General features: G+C 44.6%; 1 protein-coding gene across 1 annotated transcript; it reads right to left on the reverse strand.

The window, feature by feature from the left end:
• Positions 1–4,153: 4,153 nt before the first annotated feature.
• On the reverse strand, positions 4,154–16,580 carry IL17D (interleukin 17D). Its single transcript, XM_040583922.1, has 3 exons — positions 16,329–16,580; positions 15,895–16,193; positions 4,154–6,838 (listed from the first exon to the last, which is right to left on the reverse strand). The coding sequence occupies exons 1-3, from the start codon at positions 16,341–16,343 to the stop codon at positions 6,523–6,525; spliced, it is 630 nt and encodes a 209-aa protein (XP_040439856.1). The 5' UTR covers positions 16,344–16,580; the 3' UTR covers positions 4,154–6,522.
• Positions 16,581–23,740: the final 7,160 nt, after the last annotated feature.

Genomic DNA, 23,740 nt, shown 5'->3' on the forward strand with positions numbered 1-23,740 from the left:
GTACTTGTCTTTTGTATGCTGTATTTATATATTGGGATTGTGTAAAAAGCTACCAGAAATGCTGCATCTACAAAACAAAGCACCTAAAATGAAGTATTAAGCAATTTATTTTGCAATGGGGATAAACCTAATTAAGCTTGTGAGACAAGAGTTTTAATAAGGTAGAGATAATACTCATGTTTCTATGCATTTTTGCTCTTTGGATGCATATTTTCGCATCTGGTGGAGTGAACAAATGAGCAGGAATAACATAGATGGAATATAATCCTCCTTCAGTGCTCAAAGAATCACGCTTCTTGAGCTGGACACAACAGTGGTTCATAAATATCCACCCAAGCCAGTGTTGCTCTCTTCCCCATTTTCCAAGAAATTCACTTCCTAAGGCTTTTCCCTCCTCCCATTTTGTATCTGCTGCTTCCTCCCCTCTCTCCTCCCATATAGTGTTCCTGAGTTCCACGATGCCATTTTTCTTTCTTTCACGCATCTTGGTTTCTGTCAGACTGGTAACAGGTATTGTTAAAATGAGAGAAGTGCAGCAGATGAAGAGCTCGCAGGGACAACAGCGACCAGGCTCTTCTGACAGTCTCTGTGAGCCCATGGCCGATACAGTTTTGCCTTTCAAGCCAGAAGCCATCCTTGCTGCTGAGCCCCATAAAGCCAGAATCTCCCCCCAAAGTGACTGTCCACAGGTGGCATACAGCTGGGTTTAGCTGTTTTCCAGGAGGCTACACCATTACCTTTATGTGGCCAGTTTCAACTTAAAGCAGACCAGAAAGTTAAATGCATAGGTGTTGGCACAAATCTGTATGTCACAGTTGTAAACTGTTTTGTGTTTACTACATCAGTGTCTTGCACACCAAGCAGATGGAGACAATGAAGTAACTCCTCAAACTATGCAGAAGCTTCAAGTGGGACAGGTACAATTGCCAGAAGGTATGATACTCTTCCCCTGCCACCCACCTAAATTAGAACATGCTGTTCTAATACAAGCATCACCTATGTTGCTGCTTTGCTATTTCCTTCAGTTTGCTTCATTTTAGTAAATGTGTGTTGTTGGGCTCTCTGTATCAGAATTAAAAGACGACTTTGCTAACTTCGTCACAGACCTTTCTTAAAAAATGAAAGTACACCGTTCAGTTGTACCAAGAAATTCAGTTCACCAAGAAAATAACTGCTACTTCTCACATGTAGGTCAGATGGCTTTGAAAGGCAGCACTGTGAAGGTCCACAATTATGAAAATAAGGGTACATGTGAATCTGTGCAGATGCAACAGAGCAGCACGTTGTCCACCAGCTTCCCTCTTAAAAGGCTGGTGAGCACAGGCAGCTGCCCAAGCAGAGCCTCACTAGATGCATTCACAGCCTTCATCAACGGTAGGAGGTAAACTATTTTTGTTGTGCTTGTTTCCAAGGTAGTAGCTATGTTTCTGAGAAGGCTGCAAATGACAGAAACTGGTAGTGTATTTGTACTTTGTGGCACTGCAGTAACTTCAAGAAATACTAGGTGATAGCAAAGTCTCTTCTGTAATAGGATTATGAAGAAACCTTGTTTCAAGTAGTGATTGGCTTGCTCTACTGTGGATGTCTCATGGATGGACTTTCTATTGGAACAGACTGTAGTGAAGCATTACCACCACGCTGCTTTTCCAGTGGCATTTACGACTGCAGAGTCATATGTGCTACAGACTCTTGGCTGCTGTATGCAATGCCCTGCTGCTGGTACGAGTGTGACACTTGACAGAAAACCTGGAATCTGTGCACAGGCTGATGGCTGTAGTTGGAAGAGACTATACTGCAGCTGCCTGCACCTTACTCCAGATGACAAATGAAACGTTTCTAGAAATCCTGTTGCATGGCGTCCAAGGTGCTGCTTCCATTAAGATCTAATCTGCACTTCCTGTTAAAAATGGTGTTGCTCTCGCAGAACCACAGAATGGTCGGGGTTGGAAAGGACCTCTGCAGGTCACCTTGTCCAAGGTTCTCCTAGAGCTGGTTGCACAGGATCACATCCAGGCAGGTTTTGAGCATCTTCAGAGGAGGAGACCCCACAGCCTCTCTGGGCAGCCTGTTCCAGCGCTCTGTCACCCTCAAGGTAAAGCAGCTCTTCCTCATATTCAGGTGGAACTTCCCATGTTGCAGTTTGTGCCCATTGTCCCTTGTCCTGTTGCTGGGCACCACCAAAAAGAGCCTGGCCCTATCCTCTCAAGATATTTGCCTACATAGGTGAGTCCCCTCTCGGTCTTCTCTTTTCTGGGCTAACCAGGCCCAGCTCTCTCAGCCTTTCCCCATAAGGGAGATGCTCCAGCTCCCTCACCATCTTTGTAGCCCTCTGCTGGACCCTCTCCAGTAGTTCCCTGTCTCTCTTGGAACTGGGGAGCCCAACACTGGGCACAGCACTCCAGATGGGGCCTCACCAGGGCAGAGCAGAGGGGAGGATCACCTCCCTCCACCTGCTGGTCACACATCTCCTGATGCCCCCCAGGGTCCCATTGGCCTTCTTGGCCGCACACCCTTGGCTGTACAGTTAGCCGGTCTCTGTACCACACAACTGCTTTCACCCCTCCGCCCATGCCCCTCCATACCACAGCAAGCAGAAAGTATCTCTGATAGTTGGTTTTGTCACTCCTTCTCAACTACCTGCACGGTGCAGCCCCAGTGCCATGCAGTGAGGTGGGAAACGGTGCAGTTGGGGTTGGGTTGCAGCAGCCCCTTGTCAGCCCGTGTGAGAGCTTGTGCTGCTGCTCTGGGTCTGCTCATGTTCTGCAGCCTCCTTAGATGGGAATACAGCAAAACCAAGTGGTAGCTTATGCTGCCACTCAGCAAAATATGTAGGACTGACAAGATCTCCCTCGTGCCCTAGTCCAGGTAGTTATGGCTGTTCCCTAATCCCAGCGAGATTAAGGGGTCTTTATACTTAATGAGAACATCATATCCTTTTTCTCTTTTCCCCCTGCTGCTTTCTTGTTTGTGTCCCCCCACGCAATTCCATGTTTACTTGCAGCTGTAGACCTTCACCTATTCAAACACCTTCATGTAATGACTGGCTAATAAACCAAAACTAGCATCTCAGGCTTTCCTCAACCTTTCTAAATGATAGGAGTTTTCCAAACTATCTTAAGTGATATGACAGAGAAAAAAATAATCTCTTTACCAAGGATATTGTTCTGTATTTTGTGGCTCCTAATGTATTCCAGGGACAACCTCATTGAAGGAAAAGATTTTCCTGGCACAACAAAAATTTTCTCAAATCAGCTGCAGCTGCCAGAGAGTTTCAGCTTTGAATTGTTTGCATTTATTGGGCCTGGAGTTGGTTCAATGAGGCATTTCATGTCTGCCTTCTGTCAACAGTTTGTGAAGCCTTGAAGCAACTCCAATGCACCCTCCCTCCCCCCATGCAACTTACAGGCAAGGCTGCAGCAGCTGTAACCAGAGGGCTAGAAGCTGGAAAATGTCACACTGCAGTTGAAGTGAAACTGATATAAATCTATGATATGCTGATATCTTAAAAAAAAAAAATCCCAAACAGGCACAAACTACATTTAATACTCAACCTTCTCCACGTGAGTAACGTGGAGAGAGTTTATATATATATTTTGAACGTTAACAAACGTTTGTGTAGCTAATACTTCTTGATGTTAAGTATTAACAAACAGTTGTTCACTAACAAATTATTACCAAACAGTTGCTTATGCTAAAACATAAACATAGCTTTTAAGAGACACCTAACTGGAAAGCTGGATCATGAGACAAATCGGCTCAGCTAAAAAGTCTCACAAAAGAGGGTGAGGATTACAAAAGGAAAATGGGCTTCTGAGTAAGATAACATGAGGTTGCTTGTAACCATAGGAAACTTTCTGCACTTGTTGCAGTATGATGAGAAAGAGGTTGCCAACGTGCATGATCTATTGATCCACTGAGGTTCTGCAGTTCTCTAGTACTCTCCTTTCAGTCATCTAATTCCTGAAGCTAGATGTAAGCTAAAGCATCTGTTTTTCTGGATTGGTGAAACTGATTATATTCCATTTACCTGATCTTAGCCTGTGACTCCCAGGAATTCCCAGAACATGCTCTAGTTACTTGAGAACCCAAAATGACTCCGTAATTTATGCCTGCAGGACAAGAGAGTTGCAACAAAAAGTGAGATTTTTTTTTCTCCACATCATGCCAATAAATCCATGTGCTCTAGTAACTAATGTGTTGCAGACAAATTTGTATAACAAGTGTGGACAGACAGATGAGTTTTGCTGGAGGGCACCATTTACCAAAGCTTTAGCTGGTAGCCCTTCTGGGTATTTACTAAATGTTAAGGGTTGTGTGGTTTGGCATTTTTTTGTTGCCTGGGTTTTTTTACTGCCTTTTACTGTGAAGACTTTGCTTTCTATGCTGTGGAGCCTGAAGGTCCAACTTCACCCTGTCTGAAGTGTGCGTGTGGAAAAACCCCCACAATTTAATAGTGAAATCATAAGAGGTTAGACTGCTGAAGCATCATCCAACACAGTGTTTCTCTGGTTTTGTGTGTCTGCTTCTCTTTTGAGCCCCTCTGTCTTTTATTACCATTTCCCTCTCCTCAGAGGGTGAGAAGTTCTTCCACATTAGGAGGAAGGAAAAGTGGATGTAATTGTTGCAAGTATTTACATTCTCTGGGGAACAAGTAACTACCTATAATTGCTGGCAGCAGCTAGGCCATTAGCTGTTCTCCGAGTAGTATAAACACTTTATGACTTTCTTTGAACTCTCCTTTGAGAATCCCCTTAAGATAGAGGCATCACAATTTGAGGAAACACAGATCTAAAGACAAGTAGAATTGTGGAAAAGCATCTGCACAAGAAATGCAGTTATCAACTTCAATCTGACACTGTGATGGGAATCTTTTATTGGTTTCTGGAGTTCTTAAAGTTGTTTTAGGCTTTGCAAGAAGCTACACACAGATTGCACTGTAAAAATAGTTATACTAGACTGAGTCAGAAAGAGCACAGCCAATAATTATGCACCAAGACAAGGAGTTATCGTATGATTTTCATTCTCTATTTAACTTGTTAATTCTGGTTAGCTCATAGCCTTTCCATTCTTCATCCAATGACACTCCAAAGGAGCATGTGTTTGTGTAGTGTGGGGACTTTCTCCACTATGAATTAAGCCAAATTTTGAGATTCTTGATGTAGCAAATACATTGCTGCATATGGTGTTAATTCTTTTTTGTAATGATACTGCAGTCACGATCTTTCAACTGTAAAAGATACTCTCTGCTGTGCATTCAGAGTTAATCAACTTTGGTGATGGTGGCTCTCTGAGGAGTTACGTTTGTGCAAGGTATGCCTGGTTATTCCTGATTCTCATCCACTAGACTAAGTCAACCTTCAGTCTCTTGTTCTGGAAATACAAGTTTTTGTGTATCTGGAGTTTCTGGTTAGGGCTTGCCATCAGGTTCCTGTAAGCTGCAAAGATGGAAGACTGCTCTTCCGCAGACCAGCATCTTTTGCAGATGATTATCTGTTATGTGTTGCATAGGGAAAAATGACTCACACCAGTTGTACGAATCAGTTGGACTTAACAAGTTTGCATTGGCCGGGACTCACCTCAATGACTTCTGTAGCACCTAGAAGTTAAGACCTAGCCTGTTACTCATCTGCAGTGTACCTGCAATGAAGCCTGTCCTTTGTACTTTTCTTTTTTGAATGGGGAATCTCTTCTCCTAACACGAAAAAGGTTTTGGCCTTTCAACTGTACAGAATACAGTTTTGTCACAGGAAACAGTTAAGCAGTTAATGATGAATGAAATCTAATACAGATTTCTTGGGACCCAAAGTGTGTTTTTTCTAGTTGATAATCTTCTGTGTAATTAGACTTAGTCCAGATCAGGAAAGTCCACTGCTGTTTTAAAATACTCTAGCATGCTTTTTCTCAGCACTTTTGTACCCTTAGCCATTTGGCAAGGTTAAAAACAACAAACTCGTAGAATATTGTTTCATGAATGACTCAAAGCCAGCAAAGGTTTCCTTGCTGTAGTGTATAAATAGCCAAAGATGTAACAGCCAAGAACACTGTTAGGAGATGAGATATGCAATATAAAGGAAGGCTCTCCCAGCCTGAGAAATTATCCTTTTAACTGCTGATTTGGGACATGTATGGCAGCTATGTGATTTCTATATAAGAGTATTTAAAAGTAGAGTGTAAGAGGTTCCTTAAAAATGTCTACAACCAGTAGTCTGCTATAGTAATAGCTAGCATGCCTTACAGTTGCATCATCTAAAATTTACTGTGAATAAGCAAGTATAAAATGTTCTGCTCTAAAAAAAAAAAAAGCTACTTTGGAATTTGCAACAAATACTTACATGAGCTAAAGAAGTTCTTAATATGAATTGTCATCTCTTATGATCTGAGTGACTGGACAAAACTTTCCATCTTATAACTGAAATTAAGTAGAAACAGAGGGTAAGTCCATGTGTTCGCTGCTGCGGTGCAGTTTCTTGAGGTTGTGAAATGATGATGTCAAGCCAGTACTGTAACACGATTATGTGTTCTTCATTCTGATGACGGCTTGTTCTGGCTTACCAGCAACTTCATTTCTTGCTTATCTATGCTGGAATTTACACTTTCAGCCTCTTTTTCTTGCTCAGGTACACAAGTGCAGCCCACTGGGATAGTGACGTAATCTTCTGTGTAGACGTAACGGCCCCCGGCACATGACGACGTGCGACGGAGGATGACTGTTGGCATGTACACAGGGGTGCTGCGGAAGTGAAAATTCTCCTCACCAAAGATCCCCATGAGGCAGCCTTTGCACAGACAGTATGCTTCAGGAATGTATTTAGGGTATCTTGTGGGATCATACGAAATTCTACAGGGAAGCAAATAATAAAGATTCATTAGTATATCTAAAAATAGATAAATTTATCTGGAAAACATTATTATAATGTAAATTGACCATAAACATTTATGTAATGTTTTTGTTTTCTTTGCCAGGAAAAATAGCTGTAGCTGTTGCTGTCTGGCTTCTTATTTGTAAAGTGTAAAGAAAAACCATGAACAACTTATAGAACCAATCAGGTCCTACAGTGCACATGCTGTGAAGTGACTGGCTTTCTAAAATGTGAGATTTGGGGGTAAGCAGAATAAGTTTTGCGTTTTGGGGGGAATGGGTAATTAGAGCATTAAAAAGGACACTTGGGCATTTCCAAACTTTTGATCTGCCTTGACTTCTTCAAAAATTGGTACAAATCCTTTTTAACATTAATACTGTTAAAGCTATGACATGATGTTTTAAAATTGTATAATTTAAATAGAATTAAATTGTACTGCAATCATTTCTGCTCCCTAGTATACTTGGGGTTATAAAAGTGCCTTTCTCTTGAAAGAAGAACTCTGTTTTTCTTTCTATATTTTTTTCTCTCATTAATCCTCCACTGTCATTTGCACAACCACATGGAGATAAACTGCAAAGTTAAATGTTTTTTTCTGCCCTCTCCTGCTACATTTTGAAGTAAAGCATTGCCCCAAAGCTTCAAGAGTATAGCCTCTATTTTCTATTGTCTTACAGTTTGTTGTTTGACCATTTCTTTTTGCTTATGAATGCCCTGTCTCTGGAAATTCCTGATAAACAGAAGCTGGAGAGCTTGTAACCTAAGTACAGCTCAGACCAATGAAGTCCAAGTTTTACCATTCCTCTCCGCATGTTGTTCGACACATGAACAAAGATGTCATACTACGATAGAGACCATAGCTGGCAGACCTACAGCTGTTGTTTTTAGCAAAGAGTAAAAGCTGATAAAGTCTGCTTGTTTTTCAAAATAAAAGACAAAGTACACAGCAGAGTACACATACTGGAGTGTTTAGCCACGCTGCTTATTGTGGTGGTGATGTATGTGTTGCTTTGCTCTTTACCTGCTTTTCTTGCTTGTACTGGAACTAATTGCTAGGCATGGCTGTAAATTGTACATTATTACAACTGCATGCTATTATTCTAGAAAAGATGTTTGCACCTCCAGAAAGAGGGTATTTTAATATGTTTAGCTCATATGCCAAGTGTTCTCTATGTAACTCTAAGCTTCCCCCAGATCACCTTCTGTTCTCACAGTCAGAAAACGAGCCCTGCTCCAGCACGGGTTGCACTGTCCAGCTGCAGAGGGATGACGGCTCTCTTGGCTGGAGACGCATTCAGCCCAGCAGCACTGCCAACTGCTTCTTGGTGCTTCTCCCCCAGAGCCTGTCACCACTTTGGGAGGTTTTTGACCTCACAGATGTTATCAAAAGCACTTACCTTACCTGTCAGGTAACAGAAAACCCTTTTCTGGCCTTTCCCCCGCTCCTCTTTCACACTAGTAGACAGTTAGACCTACACAGAGTGCACACCAGAAGTCTCCTACAGGCTGTTACTGGCACGCAGAGGACATGAAGACATGTTGGGAGGTCACCTAGTCCAAATGCCTCCATGAGGCAAGCTCAGATGTTTTGCCCATGTTTGTCCAGCCTGTTCTTAAGAACTTCCAGAGGAGACCCCGAGCCCACCCAGAGGCTCTGTTGCAGTATTTCACCAGCTCTTTACTTAGTGAAGTGGGTAATTTTTCTTCTTGCAACTAAATCAATCATTTCCCATGTTTGGATAGGAAATTACAGCAGCTGAGGCTAAAAAACTGAGTAACAGTCAAAGATCTGACACCAGAGAGAATGTTCAAGCCTCTAATGTTTACTGTGAACTGCCGCAAAACCAGTAAAAATTCTTGCGCTGGGTTTTAAGTCATCCTCTAATTGGGAACAGGATAGGACCACTATGCAGTAGATGAAGTGAGGCAACTACATAAGAAAAATGAATAAATTAAATACCTGTCATCAATATAATTATTTATGGGATGATACAAACTACTGAGTATACAATATCCCCTTTCAACAGTTTCAAAACAACCTATTTTGAAAACCACAATAGGTCTAAAATGATTCCTAAATTGTGTTTCCCAGGGTTTGTACCACTTCCTTGGGTATCAAAGTGTTAGCCTTTTATCTCTTTAGGTGGCCTCTGAGAGGAGAAGAGGTTTCAGCTGTGGAAGAGGCAGTGTAAGTCTGACCACACAGTCACTTCTAGTCAACAAAATCTGCACTTGCCAAAACAGGCAGCCTGGGTCTCCCTCTCGCCTGTGCCCCTGGGTTGATGCTGATGTCCTTCTGGTCACAGAATTGATCAGGGAATTCAACCAACTGAAGAGTAACTTCATCAAAAGCTGGATTTTGGTCCTTCAGCTGTCTTGCCCCACATACACAGCACCCTACACAAACAAGCCAGTGTGACAAGCAGCTGTAGATGGAGGCAGAAGGGAGCTGCCCTTTTCAGAAGTATCACCAGTTTATCACGTTAAAACCAATTTGGAATCACAGCTTTAGCCAAACACAAGCTTGATTATCCTGTCATCGAAGAAACGAGACTTTTGTTTGTTTGTTTTGCAATGGCCATATAATCTGGATTCTTTGTCTTTTTACAGAATTTGTTTTCCTCACAGAAAAATCTGACCAGTTCTCTAGCCAGACATCTGTGATGTCACAGGTATTTTTTTGCAAAGCTTCTCTGTCCCGTTTATACCTGCTTACTTTCCCCAGGAAATACCTTCATGTTACAGGATCTCACACCAATGTGAAATAAAATGTCTGGTAGCCAGCAGAAGGGAAGAAAGTGGAATACAGGCTTTTCTACCATGATACAGTCCCATTTCAAACTCAAGTGTGAATAATTTCAGTGGTGGATTGTTAAACACACCATATGTCAAGTCTTCGGTATTTCCTCTACTGTATTATCTCCAGCACCTGGTTTACGATGTTACTGGAAAGCATGAACATGCTTCTGGACGCAAACATAAGGGTTTTCACTAATAACAGGAGAACACTGTCAGTGGAAATATGGTCTACAACAAACTTCCCATTCCAAATTCCCACATGGCAAAAGTCAGGTATAAATGAGGGGTTTTTTGGAAGGATGGTGTGGTGTGGTTTTCTGCTTTCCACAGAAAAATCTCATATATTTCTAAATTTGATGCAGATACCTCTACTCCATCGTGTGAGGGCTGGAAGGAATCAGAGGATCCAAACCCAAAGATGGAACTAAAATATAGACGTGGTTTTGCATCCAAGGCTGAAGGCTCTAAGTAATGCCTCCTGAAATTAAACACTTACATATCACTAAACTTTGGAGCAATATCCAAGGCTCTGCATCTTCAGCTCAAACCTGTTAAGAAAGGCCATATGACTAAAGCTCACTTTTACCTTTCTAGGCAACCCAGACTGATTTGGATCAGAACCACTAACAAACACCAGTAAGCCAGCTGTACAAATGCAGTTGTGTGACCTGCTTCCTCTGTTTGCATGTACTGAACATAATCACTCTGTGCATACAATGACCATGCCTTAGCTGCTGTAATTCGATGAATCTCCATTACTCCATGCACTACAAGTCATGTTTTTATGTCTTCTCCTAGAACAGGGCAAACACATTTGAGCAGGTTAACCAGATAAATCGCATGGTCCAAGTTCCCACTGACTCTTTACTTGGTGAAAGAGACACTCGACCGGGGTAGGCACAACAGAAGCAGCTGTGAAGAGGGGTGGAGGAGCAAAGAAGTGCAACTTTCCGCTGGCACCCAAGTGTCCCTTGCATCCTTGTGTCATTTGCTGTGGCTACTGCTGCAAACGAGACAGCCCGGCTATCTTGATGAGGGTTGCCCTTGTCCTGTGAACTCCAGTTACTAGTATGTAAGGCTAACTCTGCTTAGCCAGCACTCCTGATTTACAAATGACAGGAGCAGTGAGCTATGCCAGGCTGCTGTGTTTTGATCTGCTGGAACAAGAAGCAGGTTTGTACTGAACTGGAACTGCTAATGAAGTGTGACTAGTTCTAAGCTACTTTTCCTTATGACCCTATGAGTGCTTTGAGAGCTCCCAGTGAAAAGCAAACTTCCTGCCGTTTACGTACTAAGCCTGGAAAATCAAGAGAAAAGTTTCTGTCAGAAGTAAAACTCTTGCAAAGACTTAATCTGTCTTGTCCTGTACTGTTGCTTTCGTATGTAGTATTTTTAATAATATTATAACTTCATAGTTTCCAAGCTGCTAACTCCAGTGGGTCAGGTGCTGTGCTGGGGCAGGCAGACACAGCTGCCTCTTCAGAAAATCACTGTTAGCACTAGGCTCACAGCTGGATGTTATCAGCAGTCTAACAAGCAGATCATCATCCCTTTACTTTGGACTCTGAAATACTTACAGGATTAAAAGCTAACAACTTTTTTTCCCCTCTTGGCAAGACATTTTTTTTCTATAACGGGTGTTCTTTTATTCACGTTATGCTTAGTTTGTTTTATGTACAGGTAGTAATTACAGTGCCTGCATAAAACAGCCTAGTGCCAGCTGTGATTTTCTGAAGAGCTGTATGAACATGTACTCAAACAAAAAGGATGGCAGTTCTGCATCCCTTTGTATTCTTCCCCTCAGCTGCATCTTTGGGATACGCACACTGTGCTACATGATAATGTTAAATCCTGGGAAGTGTCTCAGATAAGGTTCATGAAAGTCATTGGAGTATTATTTAAAGGAAAGCCCTCTTGTATGACTTTTTCCAAAAGCACTGCACAAAAGCTTGACTTTTACCAGTAGAACAAGAGACCTGCTTGTATTACCTTTTAAGATTTTATGTAGATGAGCACTAAACCAAGGATGCTTATAAACTGAAACTGTTTTTTTAAAAGCAGAAAAACCAAGCTGGGTTACGATTGAGAGGGGGACTAACTAACATGGGATTTCATTATCAGATCAACACTGACAAAAGTTAAATCTCTGTAAACTAACCCTCAGTAAATGCAGGATTAAGCCCCAGAGACAGACACAGAAGCCATGAGATCTGGAAATTCAGAAACAGGAATGACTTCTTGAATACACATAAAGAATTTTTGCTAAATTCATGCAGAAGTGTGTTGCAAACTTCTGCAAGAAGATTCTGATTGTATTCCTACAAACTAGCTATGAATGTTATTACAAACTTAAGACAACACAGAACAAAAATAGAGCTGATGTATACAGCTGATTAATGAATGGCACCTGTGCTCTGCAGCACCATGAATGGAACTACAAATCAACACTACCTGTAAATGCACTGTTGACTTCAGTGGGATCAGAATTTTCTGCCATTACTCTAAGCTTTATGATCAGATCCTGCAAACATTTAGGCGTGCATTTAAAATTAATCCTTCTTACAAAAGCACTTGTCCATGAGCAATTGTTGTGTGTGTCTCTAGAGCTGAGTATGCATTCATAAAGATCCACCACGATTACGGTTTCTGTAACTTTTAACAAGAACCCATCCTGTGCTGTTGGCAGGGATCCATAGGTGGTAAGACAACCTGTATCACTTAATTCTTGTGACGCAACTGCGAACCACAGCAGTAGCCAAGGACCACAGCCCTTGCCAGTACCTCTCTGTACAAGCAGGCTGTCTGGATTTCACTGACTCTCCATGTAATACTGCTAAAAAATACAAGCAACTCCCGGACAGATGTCACAAACTGGCATACAGCTGGCCTGATGATTTCACGGCAGACCTGCTGCTGCTGGCTTTATTTTTTAGAAGACCTGGGTAATTCTTAGAACAATTTCCTGGAGTGCTGGGCAAATCCAGTACGACCAAGACTTCACTGAACTGACTTCAGGGAACTCTGCTGTCTCTTTATAGCTCTTCAGAGTAAAGAGCGATTCATGTGATTAAACTTTGTGCCCTGAGTTATATACTGATCTCCTGTGGCCATCAGGATGGAATTTCACCATCAGACAGATGAACTAATATTTTTCCCCTAACTCTTGCCTCAAATACCACCTGTTGGTTGCTGCCAGCAGCAGGAGCATGGACCAGATGGATCTATGGTACAATACATGTGCAACTCCTATATCTTGGTTGTAGCAAGCCAAAAATGATCTAAGTCCTGATTTTTGTACAACAAAGTTAAAGACCAAGTAATTGAAAATAAATAGTATGCACAGAACAAAGATAAGGAAAGAAGCCACACAAGGATTTTCTGAACTTTGAGTCAATCAAACCTAATTCTTCCACACTTAAACAGAACGACAAACTTGGATATACGCAATGCAGTAGGGTGAATGTTATATACAGATCTCTAAGTAATGTATCTGGTTCTTTCTCACAACTGCTGATACAAAAAAAATATCAGTTTACTTGAACTAAATGGTCATCTGAGCAGAAGAATTACAAGAAGCAGTGTTGAACAGCTGGGAACAGGTGCCTAAGGAGATACGCAGGGGAAGGTAAGCAGAGCCAGGCTTAGTATCTTTATTATTAATGACTTGGAATAGGGAGTATAAACAGGATGTTAATGAAATCTGCAGATGGTAACAATGGGGACTGCTGCAACACAATGAAGACAGAGAGAGAGCATGTGGTATTTCAGACATTGAAATGCAGGTAAAGAAGAAAAAAGAGACTGTTTATGCCCAGAACAGAAATCAATCGCACTGTAACTCTTTAGGGGCAGAAAAGAAGTTTGAGAGCAGGACGTCTGTGAGGCACACTGAAATGGGCCAGGCACTTTGATGCAAGTTTCAAATAGTCAAATTCATGCTCTGAGGGGTGTCCTACCAGAGTGTACAAGTGGGGTCTGCCTGCAGTGAGTTAATTTCCGGGCATTCACTACTAGAACAACTCTGGTGATTCAGGAGGCAGTTCAAGAGACAGCAATGAACAGTGAAGGGGAGCAATTTATGAGGAAAGATTAAATGTAAGCAGGCCTGCCAAGAAAGTTCTGTATTACAGAAGAGAGCTGTGTGCAGCTTTTCAGAATCACACCCCAGCAATGGAGAATAAATTGTTGGGATCGTGTAAGTGAAATTGCTTAACCGCTGACAAGACGTGATGTGCCATAACTTGCAGTCTTTAATGGAGAGTCGCTTGTCCTTTTCAAAGATACGGAGTAGCTCTAATTGGCAGCTTGCTTCCAGGGTAAGCAGGTGAACACCACAGATCAGACCAGATCTTCCTAATGCTTTTATCTGGCTTCAAAATCTATGAAATAGCAGGTTGTAAGAGCAAATGCACATCACTGTTCATAATGAGCAGGTTTATATTTTACACTTCCACTTCACATCTTGCAATGTCTGTTGCTGTGTCATTGCACACTAACGATACAGTAAAAATGCAACTGAGAAAAAAAGCTGTAAACAAGACCTCCTAACTGGACAGTGTACTCAGGCCTCTTCCACCCTAGAGAAACAACTTTTCCCCTAAATGTAATTTTAGATTTTGCCTTTAATGGTGTAATACTTTTTTCCCCCCACTATCTTTCAAAATTGCTAGCTTGGAGATGTCATCAAGGTATTTGTATGTGAATAGTTTGTGGCCTATTGAAAAGTACAGTGGATTTACAGTTTCTTAACAAACATTTTGTAAGCTAGGCCCCAAACAGCAGCTGGTTCTCTGTTAGGAAGTGAGCCTATGCAGAGTTCCAACTGAAAATAAATACCCGCCTAAGGCGATGCGAGCATGGAAGGCACTGTTTTCAGACCAGGAGGACAATTTTCTGATAGCACTAGTATTTGGCAAAACCAACATTAAAAAAGACCTTGAGCCTAACGGTAGGTATTTTTTGTCATCATACTTGCTTTTTGCACGCTTAGGTAGCTTTAAAAAATCCTCAGTTTGCTTACAGAAGATGTATTACTAAAAATTCTATTTCTAAAAATACTTTGTTTATGAAAGGCTCATTGAGCAAATAAACTATTTTGCTCTCAGCAGGATTACTTCTTAAACTAAAAGTGGGCAAAACCCATGCCACAAAATAAATGTTTACTGGAGATGGGTAACAAGGAGATATTTAAGTTTGCTGAATACACAGCAACTGCATCAAGGCGTACACAAAGGATAATGCACAGAAAGCAGCAATAAAGTCGGTTCCTTTTAAGTTTGCGGATGTTCTAGCTTCCTGTCGTCTGCAGTGTCTCACAAAGCCGAAAACAGAGAAGCCAATTCAGTCTTGCTCACGGGAGAAACTACCAGAAGGGTGGATGTGGTGAGGCGCGCCAGGCCTCGTGTACTGGACCAGCGCTCACAAGCTTTCCAGAGTTCCCCGCAGAAGCGCGGCCCCTCGCTCTGTGTATCGACCAGCCTAACGCCGGATTTGCTTGACTTATTTTTATGCCCCCCTTAAAAACAGTCTGTCACACCCCCCCCACACACACACCGTTCCCCCTCAGGGGTGCGAAGCGCGGGAGGGAAACGCCGACGCAGGCAGGCGCCGCCCGCGCGCGCCGCCCGCGCTCCCCGCGAGCCCCGGGCCGCGCGCAGCAGCCCTCAGCAGCGCGCGCTGTGCGCGGCCGCGTTCGGGACAGCAGCGCGGCGCCTGGAGGCACACCTCGGGGACAGCGCGAGGCCCTGCGGGGGGCTGCTGCGGAGCCACGAGGGGCCCTCCTGGTGACGGCCCGTTGCCGGCGGCCCGCCGAGGCAGCGTCACCCGCGGCAGCCCGCCCGAGCGACTTTCCGCGGGGCGGCCTGTGCTGCCGGGGGTGCGCGCCAGAGCTCAGCCGCGCAGCTCGCCCCGCCTCGTTCGCGTGTCATTTATCTTTCTGCCCATTAGACATGTGCCTCGCACAAGCCGTTTATACCTATTTACCTCCCGCCTGCCCATTATAGACGTCTGCTTTAACACCTTGCCCTCCGGCCGCTGCCCGATGCGGCAGCACCCCTCAGGGCCGGCGCCCCCGGCCCGGCCGCGGGGCACCGCATGGCGCAGGGCGGCGAAGCCCCCGGGCCGGCGCGGCGCTGGGGGTCCCACGCACGGGAACCGACTCAGCTCCGGCCCGACGGGACCCCGGCGCCGCTTCGCCCCTTGACGCGGCCGGGCCCCCCCTTCCCCCCGGAATCACCTGTAGGCCCACGGCGAGGCGCTGCGCAGGTTGACGGGGAGCCGGAACCTCTTGTCGCCGGCCGGCCGGCCCCCGGCGGGGCAGCTGGTGTTGTGCTGGCGGCCCGGCGGCTCCGGCTGCAGGGTGTGGTGGAAGGCGCTGAGCATGCCCGCCGCCAGCCGCCCGTACAGCTGCTCCAGCAGCTCCTCGGGCCGCTCGCCGCAGGTCCGGGTCCGCGCCGGCCGCTTGGGCGCCTTGACGGCCTCCGCGCGGAGCGGGAGCAGCGTCGCGCACAGCAGCGCCGCCAGCGCCGCCCGCACCTGCAACGACGCCGCCGTCAGCGGGGTTGGGACCGGGCGCGCCCCCCCACCCGCCGCGCCCCGGAGCCCCCCGCCCGGGGGGCGGGGCGCTCCACCCGCGTCGCCCCGCCCGGCCCCCAGCCCGCAGCCCCTTACCCTGCCTCGCTGCATGGCGGTCGGACTGCTGGAGGAAGCCGAGGAGAGCGGCGGGCTGCGGAGCCGCGCCGTGCCACTGGCTCTGTCGGCGGAGGAGCTGTTGGAAAAGTGCCCCGCTCCTCACTGCTTCTCCCTTGGCCTCGCATGCCAGGAACATTTTAGGCGCTCACGGAGGAGGCGAGCGCTCAGCGCCGGGAGCGGGCCGGTCCCGCGCTCGGCACAGCCCCGCCGCCCGGGACGGCCCCACGGGCGGGGACGTGCTCGGTCCGGCGCCCGGCCGCAGCCACCCCGCAGCGGGCCGCCCGCGTGTCGGGGTCCCCTGCGGGCGCGCCCCGTGTCCCCCTCGGCTCCGTCGGCAGCCCAGCGCTCCTTCCCGCGGCCTCCGTGGCCGGGCTCCCCGCAGCCCTGCGGGGCCACCGAGCCCCGAGCGGGACCCGCCGGGCCTGGGCACGAGGCTGAGGCAGGGTCGGGGCGGGTTTGGCCCCGTCCGAGCCCAGGTGTCAAGGCCGATGAGAAGAAGTGTGGGGATTTACAGCCGAAAATAGCGCAACTCCGGCTGCGTGGCTGCCGCGGGGGTGGGGGTCGCTGCAGCCCGGACTCCCGGTCACGCTGGGGCAAGCGGCGCTGCCCCTCGCAGGGTTTGGGCGCTCCAGGCAGCACCTCTGGTTTCTCCCCACAAACAGCCCTGCCGTGCTGCCTCTCCAGCAGACGCCGAGGCGGCTGAAGTCCCGCGCAGAGACTGGGGCTGGGCAACACGGCGCCGCCCGAGCCGGCAGTGGAAGGGCTCACCTGCCCATGGCTCCTGCGAGGCGGCCTGCCGCACACACCGGCTGCGGGGTCCCGCTCTGGGGCAAGGAAGGAAGCTTGCTTCGGGAGGCGAGAAGCTTGCATCATACATAGCTACACGAGATCGAGCTCTCACCTCTAATGACTTCTCTGTCCATTCCGTGCCGGTTTATCTGTATGTTTAGCAGGTATGTAACGCAATACATTCAGGGTCTCTGGCGCAAGCCACAAAAATAGGCATCCGTAGTACTCTGGGTCATAAAAGATACAGTCCACTGAAATGGTTTGCACTAAGAGAAGCCTCTAGAATTTATCACTTGAATCAAGTATTTGGTGCACTATGATTAAGCCCTGCACATCTGTTGAGGCATTTAGTAGAAGGATAATTAAGTGAGAAAGTACTAATCAGGAGCAAGGGAAAAACAGGTCCATAAGTCACACAAGGCCTGTGGAGCCCCAGCTTGGTACCACAGAAATGCAAGAGGTTAGCTTCACCAACCGGGCTGGAATTGAAACTGACCTGGCATTCGTAACGTGATGCAGTGACTTGATTTCATGGCTTATGAAAAGTTGTTGGGTTGAGTCTAACTGTCATTTTTAATGGGTCTGGGACTTTATGCATCACAGGTCAGTATCAGTCATGAGCAGTATCTTAACTTTGAACTGCATGGGATTTGCATCAGGTTTTGACTCCGAGGAAGGACTTTGTTTCAAATTGAATTCAGAACTCTCCTTTGCAGTCATATCCTCAGGTGACAGACTGGGGCAAGGCAGCTGCCTGTTTAGCCCAGTCCAGTCTAACCCCCTGAGCTCTACACTGCACCTGGCCTTGTGTTACTTCAACACCTTTGAGTGGTATGTGTGGCAACATGACCAATATTTATCATGACACATCTTTCTGTATTACACTTCCTATAACAAATGAGTATCTTTTCTCAAGGCTTTCTGAGTAGTGTGAGGATGTCACACTTGGCTTTGCAAAACATGACTTTTATGCACTTCCTTTATATGTATTGACATTTCTGGGAGAGGTTTGCCTCAAAAAATCAGAGCAGAAGGAGAGGAAACATCATCACAGGCATTAAATTGCCAGCGAGTTTAAGGCCTTGAGGCTTATCTAGACAATATTCTAATTCTGCACCTAAGTTGCAGTGTATTGTCTGATACAGCATTTCATCTCACAGGTTATAATAATTATATGAATGGATGTTGAATTGCTTATTATAGAATTCCTGTCTTTTAGTAAATACTTAATGACAGCAGAAATACATGTCACAGCACTATAGCAACAACATAGCTTGACATGGTATCTCATAGAAAGGAAGTAACTAATTTATGTTAAAACACAACTGATTTCAGCCCCTAACACACTTTCACACATACAAACACCAAGATGCACGTAGGTAGTCCACCGAGCAGTCAGACACTGACACCTGTTATCCAGGGAGTCTGCCCAGGACAGCTTGCAGTGACATGGAGCACAAGGGGCACCAGTTTTCAAGCCTATTCCCTGCACCAACTGGGTTATTCTTAGGAGGGTGCTGCTTTTGGATGCATCTCATTGTACCCATCAGGAGCTGACAGTGATGAATGTCTTGATCCTGTCCCACCTCTGGTGAGCGTTTAGGAGTTAGTCAGCGTGTGCTTCAGATCTGGTTTTCCTGAGAAATTGAAGGGACATGTATGCTAGAAACTCGATGACCTGCTACTGTAGATGTCAACAACATATGCTGTTTTTATAGTGCTCCTCCTGCTAGTATTTTGTACCTGTGTGTTCACATTTCCTTACCATTTATATCAATATAAAATTTTTTATTACAACACTCTACATCCTTAGAAAATTCCTGGACTTCTGTTTTCTAATACATTGTAGGATCTTTTGGACTTGCTTGCAAAAAAATGACAGCTATTTTTTATGCTTCATTAAGTGTTCCTCTCAATAGTCTCCCAAGCTTCTGGTGTTGCCCTTCAGTGTTTCAACAATATATTATTGAAAACTTTCCACTTTCCTGGCCCAGAATGTATTACAAATGAAGATAACTGTTCACCTCCTTCTATGCAATCATTTAATCTATGAATTCTACTATAATCCAATTTTCATTTTCTATTTTATTGGACTCTGGTGAGCTTTATGGTGTGCCTTACCATTTCTTATCCTCCTTTATTCACCTTACATTATCCCTTTTTAACCAAAACAAAGAGAAAAACTTTAGAGAGGAAGGGGAAGAGAAACTTGCCACTGATAGAAGAGACAGAGGAAATCTACTGAGTAGTAGCAAAAGTATTTCTTTCACTTTGACCTAATATTCTAAAGGCTTTGTCTGGGGTTTGCCATGCAACATTTATACTCAGCTGTCTTTCTCCTGAGATTATCACCATAGTGATCAATGCCAGATAGTTACTATGAATTCAGTTCCACAAATCCCTGCTATGAGAAAGTCAGGATGTTCAACAGAAAACTGAGCTGTGCAGTTCATTATTAGTAAGAAGAAACATTCCATCAGAGAGTGTTTCATGCAATATTAAACACAAATGCACAAAACCCACATGAGGTTTGTATCTTTAGTCTTATATTGTTACTAGTAGCTAGAGAAAACAGGAGAAAAAATCCTATTCAAATACATTGTCATCAGACCATTAAGATAATTTGGAAAGTTGTTTCAGAACCATCAGAATGATCATGAAAACCAGCCAGCAGGCGTAAGAATGTAGACCTTCCCAGAAACATTAATCACCAACGAGCATCCTTGTCAGAACTTTCTCTTGGTTGGGATTGCTTTCTTCCATGGCTGCCCTGACATGACAGCTGGTTCCAGATACTGTGGTTCACACATACATAAAACACATTATTGTGACAAGCATTATCAACGACACCACAGTAATGTGCTTGTCATCCTGCTACAGCAGGGTGTGCATTAACGGAATCCCATCTTTATCTGAAATAATGATGTGAAAAACATTTAAAAGTCTTTATATAGATCTTCAAGTTCAACAACTCATAATGTTGTATGGAACAAACATTCAGCTGGCATCACCAGCAAGTATAAATCTTCAGAGAGAGAATTAAATTACTCCCCAAAGATGTCCTTCTCCCACACATTCTGTTTGCTGATAACCTGTCACCCAAACTGCTGATTCTGTTCCCATTCCCTGTTCCCTGGATTTGTAAGCACTGGAACACCACTTTGAAGCTTCCATGTCATAGCACCTTCTACAGCAGGATCTTAGCATATTTTACAATTGTTAGGCAATTTAGCCTTGCAAAATTGAATTCTTGCAAACTGGAGAATCATTAATAGCCTTCATTTTGAAAAGGTGGAAACTGAGCAGCAGCAGGCTGAAAATAGCCTTTCTATTGAAAAGTTGAGCATCCGCGCCTTCGAAATCAAGATCAATCAAAGCATAGCAGATGAGATTAATTTCTTATGGTCTTATACTACACTTGCAAAGGAACCAGGAAGAGAAACGGCCCTTCATCATAAGACTTGCAGAACTATTTATCCTTTCTTTGTACAGCTTTCAATTCCCATGAATTGAATTCTAAAGAATACTCTAGAATAGCTTTGTTTTAAATAATGAGTTACACAATCTGTAGTGAAGAAGGTTCAAGGTGAAACATGAAATATGTGAGTAAGGATGCTTTGGTATTGTGGATTTATGCTTGTTTAGCAATAAACAAACTACTACCTAGGTAATCATTTATATTTGGCTATGCTGCCAAGATGCTCATCACCACGGTAACCAACTGGTGTACCCACAACCTCTGCTCTAAGAGGCTAATCTCAAAGGATTTTTTTTTCCCCATCCACTTTTGAAGCAGTAGTAGACATAGAAGACTAGAGAGAATCAAGAAGACAAGTGTCTCTCTTAAGGGACAGAATTGCTGTGATTACTTTCCACTTTTATCCAGGGAAACTGAATTTCTGTATGTTTTGTAAAATGACAGTGACTTATAGGGTTATCACCAGAGAGCCTAACGTACAAAGAGACATTTTTCATATATGTAAAGTACGTAACTTGGTATCTAACTGAATCTAGCACATCCTGAAAAAGACTTACAGACTATTTTCCATGATACAAGCCAATATAGCTCAGGAGTTAGTTCCTCAAGAGGATTAGCATTTTCCTAGGTTTAATACTGCTGCTCTCCTAAAATAAAAAAAAAAATAATAGCAGTTTTATTGCATTTGCCAAAACTTTATTTGGGAATTTTAAATGATCTACTAATTCCAGAGTGAAAGACAAAATCAGGGCTTAAATTGTGCTTGGAAGCACATACCTGCAGTGTAGCTTCTGGAGATAAGAGTCTGTTTTGCACAACCAAACTTGACTAAATGTTTCTGCTTCGATTTCTGGGGTGAAGGTAGAATTATTTAGCCCATGCAGTGTTTCTACCCCTGTGGTTTCTGAGGTATATCACAGGATTGAGGGCATCTTACATGACCGCAGGGAACACAACTCACATCACACCTGAGCTAAATGCCAACCAAGCCACCTTCAGGACATGGGCGGGGTCATCACACCAACATAACACAACAATCACGTGTAATCCCAATAATTACTTTAGACACAGAACCCCACTGGCATGGCCACGCTTCCTTTGAGACCTGAGCTGCCTGAACCATGAAGGTATGTTCACCTACCGATAGCCTGAGGCCTTCCAACTAAGCGCTGACATAGCACTTTGGACATGGAACACAGTTTCTTTCTCTTGAGCAGATTCCAGTTATATTAGTCCCCATCAGGGATCACTCTCCAGCCTTGAGGCCAGGTCCGATGTCACATCTTGTGTTCCCTCACACAGAATGTCTCACAAAGCAGAAGGCAGCTGCACCAAAATTGCTTACGAAGAATGGTTCCTGGCCCAGGATAACCTTTGGGTCATGCATGGGAATTGGCTGGGAGACTGCTAGCAGTTATAGGCCGAAACTGTACTGGGGAGCATGCTACTGGTCTTATGGTACAGATGGTTACACATCAGCTCTTCTAGTCTGGGCCTGCCCTGGCTATGTTGCAATTCTAGTGGAGATGTAGCCATAGTTAATGTAGTTTTGAAGGAGATGAACCTGAGCTAAATTGATTTGACTGTCAGCAGGACTTACTATTCCACTGTTGGAGCTGGATTGCATGGCTGTCAGTTCAGAACAATTCAACTGTGCTTGCAAAATAATGTGCAAATACATCATAACCCATAATCATACATCAAATCATAACCATAATCAGATCCTCATGCTATAGGAAACAAAATGTTCCATTAGTTCCTGGTAGTTTGTGCAGAAGTAGAACATAAGCGCAATTCTGTTTGTAAAACACAGAATTTAGCAAAACATACATCTGGGCTAACCAAACCAAGAAACTGCTGCAGATTAAAACCTCTTTGATGTCCATAGGAGTGTTTCTATGGGCTAAGTTGTGAATCATATCCCAAATTAATACCAGTAATTCATACCACTTCATCATCGACACGTCTGTGCAATTGCAATGTTTGATCAGATGCTCTACTGAAATGGTTTTGTGTTAGGAGATCGTAACATTGTCTTACCTGTCTTCTTTGCACAGTTTCACAGGTTTATCCATGCTCCCTTCTTCCACCGTGACTGCTCAGACACCTCATTCCCCTGCAGTCTGTAGCTGAAAATGCTCTTTCCTGCCTGGCACGTTGCATCCTCGAGGTTTGGCTCTTCCAGGACTGTAAGCCTGACAGAAAAGAACTACCATAATATTCAGGAATGTGTCATCCCATGACCAGAGCAGTAGATATGGCAGCACTGAAGAACAGGCAGGAGAAAACTGTGTCTCAGTTGTGACTGTAAGGTTCAGTCATCTGCCCGAGTCCTCCTCTGAGAATTGTTCAGCTCGATTGCCTTTCCATCTCCTCTCCTTTGTCTTTCTGATTGACATTTCATTGAAAATATTACAATATACACTGCTGTACTAGGTGTCAGTGCCAAGGTTTTGGCAGGGGTGGTGTTGCAGGGGTAGCCTCGGTGAAGAGCAGTCACGGCTGCCCAGTGCCAGAGACAGCAAGTTCCTGCTGGCTCTACAACAGACCCAGAATAAACTCATCTGACAACAATACGTGACTCTGCGTGGACAGGTGTGCACCATCTGGGCTACTGTCAAGGGGTGGAAAAAAGTGAAATGGTGAAGCCTGCAGTGAAACTGGGGATTCACCAGACAAAAGAAGCAACATAATTTTGTATTTCTCACTCTAAAAGACACAGAAGGCATCCTCAGCTGAGTTGAACAGAGTCAAAAAGCCAAAGACTGCTCTGGCTTGGCATGTTAGCATCACGGTGTATCCAAGTTCTCTAGCTACATAAGCCATCCATTCTCTCCCTTTCTGCCCTGACCTGCAGCAGACAGGGTCATCTTTTTTTCCTTTGTGTCCTGCGGTTAAGAAAGAACTGCAGCACAGGGAATATTTGCAGAAACAGGACAGGAGGCATCCACTTCCTTCTCACGCTGTTTTATGTCCTCTAGGAGGATCAGGCCCCAGAGCTCACCGTGTCTTTCTTCTTTGGTGAGCTCCTCAGAGGGGTCCATAAACTGCACTGAGTGTGCTCTACTTATATCCGCAGAAGCCACCCCTAGACTGAGTGCTGCACCAGTATCATGGGAAACCC

Source organism: Falco naumanni, chromosome 2 (genome assembly GCF_017639655.2).
Source record: "Falco naumanni isolate bFalNau1 chromosome 2, bFalNau1.pat, whole genome shotgun sequence".
Classification (NCBI taxonomy): domain Eukaryota; kingdom Metazoa; phylum Chordata; class Aves; order Falconiformes; family Falconidae; genus Falco; species Falco naumanni.